At 46.7% G+C, this 9,282-nt stretch overlaps 1 protein-coding gene across 1 annotated transcript; it reads left to right on the top strand.

Annotated features, from left to right (window-relative positions):
- The first annotated feature begins 225 nt into the window (after positions 1–225).
- On the top strand, positions 226–1,257 carry LOC120695060. The gene has a single exon (XM_039978380.1). It carries the CDS (start codon positions 226–228, stop codon positions 1,255–1,257), a length of 1,032 nt encoding a protein of 343 aa, XP_039834314.1.
- The last annotated feature ends 8,025 nt before the right edge of the window (positions 1,258–9,282 follow it).

Here is a 9,282-nt window from a genome sequence, read left to right as displayed (position 1 = left end):
GATGAGGAGACCCAACCACGCCGTGGCTCTGTCCCTGGTAGGAAGACAGTACCGAGAAACAAGTACGAAGGGTACCATCGGTTGATGTCTGATTATTTCTATGACCCCCCTGTGTTTGATGAAATGTTCTTTCGGCGCCGATGAGTGATTGGCATGTCCATGTCCATTGATTACTTGATGTTATAGGTGGCCTAAGTCATGAGCTTCATTTGATATAGGTTCCGCATGACGAAGCATATGTTCTTGGACATATGCCACGCGGTGTCGGCAAAGAATGACTACTTCAAGCGTAAGTGTAACGCCGCCGGTCTTGCTGGTTTCACAACCGTTCAAAAGGTAACAGCAGCGTTGCGTATACTTGCATACGGGGGTGCTGCAGATCGCCTTGATGAGTACTTTCATATGGGCGAGTCTACAATTCTAGAGAGCGTGAGGGAGTTCACAAGTACCATGATTGACATATATGGGGATTGGTACCTACGACAGCCTAATGCGCAGGATGTTGCAAAGTTGTTGGCAAAGGCTGAAGAGAGGGGATTTCCTGGGATGCTTGGGAGTATAGATTGTATGCATTGGGAGTGGGAGAAATGCCCAACTAGGCTACATGGCCAATACAGGGGACACCACAAAAAACCAACTATTATCCTTGAGGCCGTAGCTAGCCACAACCTCCATATTTGGCATGCTTTCTTTGGAATGCCAGGGTCATTGAACAATATCAACGTTCTGCATCGATCCCATGTATTTGATAGCATCTCCAGTGGTACATGTGCCCCTGTGAACTTCAATGTCAATGGTACGGACTACAACATGGGTTATCTCCTCGCAGATGGTATTTACCCACCATGGAGGACTTTGGTGAAGGGGCTACGTTGCCCACAGACAATGAAGGAAAAGTATTTCACATCTAAGCAATCAGCCTATAGAAAGGATGTGGAACGAGCTTTTGGTGTGCTCCAAGCAAAATATCAGATTGTGAAAGGGCCAGCCCGAACGTGGAAGCCATCAGAACTAAAAAAAATTATGGAGTGTGTCGTCATCATGCATAACATGGGCATTGAGTATGAGGAAGGCCTGGAGGAGCTTAGGGCAGAGGACTACGAGGATGCAACTCCAGCAAGGCTCAACCCCAATCGGAATGTGCCTGAGATCCATCGGTTGATAGCTGGTCATCGGCAGATTGAAAGCCGGTCAGGTCATGATCAGCTAACTGCAGACCTCATGGAGCATGTGTGGTCCACATATGGATCACAGTAACGTACGATTGCGTTGTTATGTCAATTTTATATTTTTCACATATGAATTGCTAGTTAATTAGTGTATGTGTGTTGGTTTTTGTTAGATACACTGCCATGGTTGGAGGATAGCCGGGAGCAGCAGGTGCTTCTTTGGAGCCGGGAGCAGCAGGGCCTTTTGAAGTTCACGAATAGCAGGACCCTTTTGAAGTTGACGCACAGCAGGAGCTTTTGAAGTTGACGCACAGCAGGAGCTTTTGAAGTTGATTTTGTATGCCCTGGTGATGGCATCATTCATCATGTTTGTGTCAGCAGGTGCTATCCCTATGCTGCAGTCCATAGTATGGTACATTCGACACACACATGACATTGTGTTGTCAGTCGAAACCCACCGGCGAGCAGCGACGGGCAACACGAAGAGCCGGGAGGTTGCTGGGGCGCTGGCAGGCACTGCTCCCTCGTCGACGGCCCGCAATTCCGTCACATGCCCGGAGGATGTGTGAAAACCGGGCGTGCCACCTGACCTATACCCGATCAGGAGGGTGCAGACGTGCTCCAAACAGTTTCCTGCATACAAAGACACGTGTAAATGTAAGTCCGAGCCGTGGTCGGCTCCCCGGGACGACTCTTGCATCGGCTTTAAAGAGCCGATCGAGTCCCGGTGTCAGATGGGATCTGATTGTATCCAGATATGATAAATAAAGCAAATAACTATAAAACTGCTTCAAATAAATCTAATTGATCTAATCCACGATGGTAACAGCTTCACTGCTAGATCGGAACATCCTACGCGTGACTAGGCCTAATGAACATAACAGACAACTAAACCACAACCCAAAACAGAGGCCTAAGAACTAGCAAGAGCCGATTCCCGGAACAATCCCTATCTGGGCTAAGATAAAGCATCTATTACACCACCGGATCATCCAATCCGTTTGCAAGGCCTAACCTAGCAGATATTACGCCAACTCTTAAGATAAGAGCAAACCATAACAGATCAGATCTACTAGACATAAAAGAAGCAGGGTGTTGCCTCTATGCAACTAATTCTATGCGACAAGAACTAGCATGAGATTGAAACGTGATTGCACAGAGACAACATGATATTCGTAGATGATAAGCAACGAAGCATAACAGATCTACTAAAAGCCATGCTACGAACATCAGGATAACTAGTACTACTCGCCATCAAAAACGCTTCAGTACAAGTAATACCAAGGTAAAAGCAAGAACAATACTGCCCTGATCGCTTCTTGCGATCAGGGCAGCATGGCACTTACTTGGATGAAACCCTAGGTTTAGGGGTGGCGATGCGCCGAGAGTTGTTGTTTGCGAGACGTGATGACGCTCTCCTTTACGAATAACAAAGGATACATATTTATAGTCCGGAGACTTGGGAAACAATCTAAACTAATCTTGTCCCGATCGGACTCTATCTCTAACCTTGAACTAAATCTAAAGATACATGGCCCATGTGGCCCAGATGCTCACGCAGGAGCCAATTTACAAGACTTCTTCAGTCTTCTGCTTTAAGTCCATCTTGATTTCGGCCCATAAATTAATTCTGTTAATTTATGGCGATAACACATGCCCCCCTGGTTTTGGCAATGATAGTTCCAAAACCAATCCGTCGCTTCATCTTCCCGTTAATGCTCATTAAACACACTGTAACCACCAAGGAAGATGCAACGTCTCTGCAACTGGCTTCTCGTAGAATGTGAAAACTGCCGATCCGTCTTCCATCTTTTCACTATTTAATCTCACCCGAATCGGCTCTTTTCCACAGCAAACTCCTTCTTCCTCCTAGAGCCAGTAGCGCAGAAATCCCAATCCTCCACCAGCCATGGCCATCTCTTCTTCCTCCGGCTCCAACTCTTTTGGACATTCCTCTTCTTCCTCCTCCTCTCCTCCTTCTTCTTCTTCCCTCTCGGCCTCCTCCATCGACTCTATCCCAGAGAGCCGAGAGCCGACCCCCGGGTGGGACCCGACAACAGCCTATGAGGCGCTGGCTCCTCTGCACTGGGATGCAGAGGAGTTTGACTTCGGGGTCGCCTCTGAGGAGGACGAACCCATGACTGAAGGAGAGGAAGACCTCCAGTTCCTCTTCCAAGAGGAACTGGAGAGCAGTGAAGACGACGCCTTCTCCTGGGAAGGAGCCGACTCCTTCGAAGAGATCGGCTCTTCTTCCAGCGACGATACGGCGGAGGAGGAAACCCCCACCATTTCCTCAAAGCCCCATGGAGGGAAGCGAAGAGGGAAGTAGCAGCAGTGGCGGGCGAAGCAGCAGCAGCGCCGAGGACGATGGCAGCAGCAGCGGCGACGATGGCGATGATGACGACGACGATGGTGGAGACGTACCGTCACGAAGCCCGAAGCGCTGTAGGAGTTCAGACACCTACGACTGGTAGATGTAGGTAGCGTTGTAGGGGTAGGATCATAAAGCCGAAGGATTAATTCCTTTGTAGCAATCGGCTTTCCTTGTAATGAACTTTCCATTAATGAAATCAGTTTCCTTTCAATTCCATATGTCTGATATTTACTTTCCAAAAAGCCGATGGCAACGCATCAGGCTTCCATAAATATCCAAGAGCCGACGAAATTCAAACCAGAAGCAACCCGCACAGGAATAGAGTAACACTTCCAACTTGAAACGAACTTCTTGAATCGGAGCACAATTCAAAAACCAAGCTCTACAAATCCGAGCAATAACTCCCCAAGCAATCAAACCCTAAGTCAACAGATCTGACCATGGCAGATTCTGCAGCTCAAACGACAAGCTCTGCAATCCACGATGCAGCAATCCACGGCCTGAAGGTAATATTTGACCTAATCTTTTAGTTTTCTTCAGCTTATTAAGCTTCTGAAACTAAAATTTTGAAACATGACACCATACGTATGCTTCTGAATCTCTGAACTTCAGGTGTCAAACATCCTTCTGCCGCATCCCTCCAATCCAAAATCTTTCTGTCTTGGCCCACAAACCCATGAAAACCCCATAGATTTGATCTCTTGTGAAGCAAATAGGATCCCTTTTGTGAGTCAAAACATTGACCTGAACCTCTGGGCCGACTGCTTAAGAGCCTGGCCTAATCCACCTGAGAGCTGGATTACATGGTACAACAGAGTAGCAAAAGCCTACATGCCCTTGTGGCAAGATTTGAACATAGCCGATGCACTTAGCCTATCACTGTCACCCCTTGACAAAGATGAAAATCTTCTGAAAACCATCGGTTATTTCTGGTATGATGCTCTGAATTGTTTCCTTTTTGGTCATGGACCCATGACCCCTACTCTGCTAGACATCACCATGATCACTGGACTAGACATTAGCTCTCCTAATCCTGCTGCTCACAAAATGGCAGAAGTCCCCTTTATACTTTCTTCCAAAGTCAACTGCACAAACTGGGGTACTTACATGAGTTAGCACATGAAAACAAAAGGTCCAGTGACTGAGAAGGAACACACAGTCTTCTTAAATCTTTGGCTAGAGCACTTCATCTTCTGTGGCCCTTCCTTAGCTCCAACTAAGAACTATCTCCCCTTGGCCTACCACCAGGCCCATGGTAATCACACCGGCCTAGGCAAACTCTTCCTTGGAGAAATTTACAGATATCTCCATTTGATGACATCTAACTTGCTTAATAAAAAGAAACTGAGAACTGAAGGCCCTTGGTGGTTCATTCAGTTGTGGGCACAACTGTACTTCCAACATCATATTCCCAACTTCTAAGGCCTGACCAAAAACTCTTTCCCCGATGAAAGTGGCAAACCAATCAGATGTACTAGTTACGGCCAAACTTTGTTCAGTCTCCCTGGCAGTAAACTGAATTCAACAGATGCAGCAAACTGGTTTAGAGTCTTCTACAAAGGACTAGACAATCCTCTCTACTTCCCGTTTACTGAATCTGAATCATTTGAGAACCCCACTGCCTTCAAATTAGATAACTTTGCTGATGACGACAGCACTCGGCATCTATATTCTTTGATGATTCGACCTGGTTTCCTTCCTGTTGGTATCAGCACTTCTAACAGAATTATCAAGCCAGGTTATGAATCTTACCAACCAGTTATAGCAGCTCGGCAATTTGGCATAGGACAGGTCCCTCCCCACTTCCATATTCACCACTTGGTGGAGAGCAGAGCCGATCTGCCTGATGGTCTCACCAGCTCGAGATGCTACAACATGTTTGACAATCTCCACATTCCAATACCAGCCGATCTGTCCTTCACTTCTTCATCAATCGGCTTTGATACCTGGTGGAAGATGTGGAAAACTCACGTCTTCAGAAAAGCTTTAGGTCCTCGACTGCAGCAAATCGACCTTGAATATGCAATCCCCGAGGAAGAGGTACTAAATCTATGCATTCATCCTTCTAAGTCCTCCATCCTTTACATCTGTCTAATTCTAACCCACCCTGTTTGCAGCGACAAGATGGTCCAGAACCTATGACCAGCACTGGGGAGCCATTCCACTTTCTTCCAACTGCTCCTGATGTACTTTTTTGCAAAGGATCACCACAAATGAAGAAAGTGATAATGACTGTTCAGCCAGACTTACTTCAGTCGGCTTCCAAGCGAAGACAAACTTCTGCAATCGTTGCCCCCCGAGTCTTGACCAAGAAAAGGAAGATGATCACAAGGCGAGTGGTCAAGAAACCAGCACCAGCATCCCCAAGTCCATCAGAGTCCAACACCAACCAGGTAACTCATCTTTCTAAAACCCCTTTTTTTATTTCGTATACATATACTCCGGTTGACTGTAGTTCTATGTTCAGGATGCAGCTGAAGACATTCCCAATCCGGATCAACATGAGATGACTGCAACTCCTGATGCACTGTCGGATGCAAGCGAGGAACAAGACGATGCAGTAGATGCTCTTGACGTCAACACCAGCTCTGATAGGACGATTGCTCCTGAACCGCCCAACACTTCTTCTTCAGAACAGGTAACATTACAAAACCAATTCTAAACCAGCTGAAAACTCCATAAATGCATCTTGCACTAACTCCAGATATGCCCATAGAGTTTCGATATTTCAGGTTTGCTTTCCTTTGACCCTACATCAATGGGCCTGACTACCCCTGGAGCAGAGACATCTTCTCTGCAACAATCGGCTAACTTGGCACATCAGCTTCAACTTATCAAGGATCTTCTATCTGCTCCGATCACTGCTCTAGTTAACGACTCCAGCAAGACAAAGAACATCTTCGAGCAAATAGAATCCCAACTCCCGGAGCCATTGCAAATCAAGCTCTGGTCAGCCAGCAACCTTTCATTCTTTCGGATAGAAGTGAGTAAAGCACAACAAAGAATGGAAGCACGTCACTCCCAAGCTTTCCTGAAAGCTGACATTACCCAAAAGTGCAAGGCCCTTAACCAGAAGAAAGCAACTTTAGATACCAAAGCTGATGTGTCTGCCAACATGAATCGACTCGACCTCCTGAAGAAAGAACTGTCGGAACTCAAAGAAAAGGTCCGTACTACCAAGGAACTCATCCAGGCCGAGGAAACTTCCATTGCAAACTCCAAACAAGAAACCCAGAAAATATCTGAGCAGATACAAGCAGAGTTTACAGAGATCAGCACCTTGAGTCGGCAGATAGTTTCAGGTAATGACAAGGATGACGAGGCGATTGTAGCACGAGCAGATGTCGTCCGTACTGAAGCCATCCACGCCATAGAAGAATTCCTGAACTAGTAGATAGGCTCAAGAGACAATTAGTACTGCCTATTAACCTGAAACTTGTACTTGTTTAAAAACATCTTAAGTCGATGGTTACACATCGGCTATCTTACTTCTCATATGCATTTTTTCTTTACCGGCCAACTCAATGTGTTGGCCTATCATCAATTTTTTTTACTGGCCAACTCAACGTGTTGGCTTTTTTTTTACCGGCCAACTCAACGTGTTGTCCTATTACACTGCAGCCAGATGGATCTCATCGGCTTTTCGTTACTCGCCTTTCCACATGCTCGGGAAATACTTCTTCAGATGCTGTCCATTGACAGCAACAGGAAACTTGACGCCGTCCAATTCCTCGAGCATGTACGCATTCCCAGGCAAAACCTGATCAACCTTGTACGGCCCATGCCAAGTTGGAGACCATTTACCGAACTTTTTATCTTTAGTTCCCAACGGCAGTACTGCCTCCCAAACCAAGTCTCCCACCTGGAAATCCTTAGGCTTGACCTTCTTGTTGTATGCACGGGCGACTTTAGCCTTATTTTCTTTGATCTTTTCCAATGACCAAAGTCTTAGTTCCGTTAGGTCCTCCACGTTGTCATTCATCAAGGCTGCATACTGTTCAGCAGATAGACCATTCTAAAACTCAACACGCCTTGATCCGGCCATGATCTCCCACGGTAGCACAGCATCCTGGCCGTAGACTAGATGGTACGGCGACGTCTTGGTGGACCCATGACACGAAATACGATATGCCCACAAAGCTTCTGACAACACCTCATGCCAGCGCCTAGGATATTCATCGATCTTTCTTTTTATGAGCTTGATGAGGCTCTGGTTGGATGCTTCAGCCTGTCCATTAGCTTGGGCATAATATGGAGATGATCTGATCAGCTTAATCCCCATGCCATCGGCAAACTTTCTGAATTCCTCTGATATAAAGACCGATCCTCCATCGGTCGTAATGGTCTGAGGGATCCCAAATCTGTGAATGATGTACTCTTTGACAAAACTGATCACATCTCTCGATGCTACCGACCTCATGGGCACTGCCTCTACCCACTTTGTGAAATAATCTATGGCAGCTAAAACCCATTGGTGACCCTTGCTGGACGACGGGTTGATTTGTCCGAACATGTCCATGCCCCAACCTCTGAATGGCCACGGTTTGATGATCGGATTCATCACTGACGCCGGCACTATCTGAATTTTTCCAAACTTCTGACATGCCTGACATCCTTTATAATATTTGAAACAATCTTCCAGCATACTGGGACAGTAATAACCCGATCGCCTAATCAGCCACTTCATCTTATGAGCCGATTGGTGAGTACCGCAGGCTCCTTCATGAACCTCATGCAAGAGCCGATTTGACTCTGAAGGTCCCAGACATTTAAGTAGCAGTCCTTCCAAGGTTCTGTAGAACATGTCATCCCCTATCAGAACATACTTCATGGCCTTGAGTCTTATCCTTCTGGGTGCCCCCAGCCGAATCCTACAACTAATTGAAGATATCGGCTCTCCAGTCTCCGGGTTCTAGAAACTGAACCTCCACCTCGACTCCATCGGCTGTCTCCTTGTAGCCAGAAGCCATCTATGCCAAATCATTGGCTTCATTGTTCAGAGTCCTGCGTATCCAGTGGAAATTGATGTACCTGAATCGTGACATCAACTCACGGCACTGCATCCATATCGGGAAAAGAGCCTCGCTCTCACACCTATAGTCCTCCGTGAGCTGAGAAATCACCAGCTTCGAATCTCCAAAAATTTCCACCGTTTCTGCACCGGCTTCAAGAAGCAATTCCATCCCTTTGCGAACGACTTCATATTCTACCAGATTATTGGTGCACGGGGCAGTCATTCTGATGGAGAAGGAGTAAGTCGCCCCACGAGGCGACACCAACAGAATTCCCACACCGCATCCATCATCACAAGCCGATCCGTCAAAGAACATAGCCCAAGCACGAATAAATAATGCAGCAATATCAGTGCTGGTCCTGTCCGCAACAAGATCCGCCAGTGCTTGTCCTTTGACTGCTTTTGCAGGCTGGTACCGGATATCGAATTCTGATAATGCAAACATCCATTTTCCAAGTCGGCCTTTAAGGACAGGGGCCGACAACATATGCTTTATGACATCCGATTTGCATATGACAATTGTTTCCGCCGAGAGCAAAATATGGCGAAGCTTCGTACATGTAAAGTATAAGCAAAGACAAAGCTTCTCGATTTCAGGATACCTGGTCTCGGCATCTAACATGCGTCTGCTGAGGTAGAAAACCACCCTCTCTTGGCCGTCATGCTTCTGGACTAGCACCGAAGCAATGGAAGTGTCACCCACGGATAGGTACACATATAATGGC

This window comes from Panicum virgatum, chromosome 2K, assembly GCF_016808335.1.
Source record: "Panicum virgatum strain AP13 chromosome 2K, P.virgatum_v5, whole genome shotgun sequence".
In the NCBI taxonomy this organism is placed as follows: Eukaryota; Viridiplantae; Streptophyta; class Magnoliopsida; order Poales; family Poaceae; genus Panicum; species Panicum virgatum.
This window is presented reverse-complemented; position numbering and strand designations above follow the sequence as displayed.

Coding starts and splice junctions, on each gene's coding strand:
- LOC120695060 (XM_039978380.1), top strand. CDS start 226: ATGACGAAGCATATGTTCTTGGACATATGCCACGCGGTGTCGGCAAAG.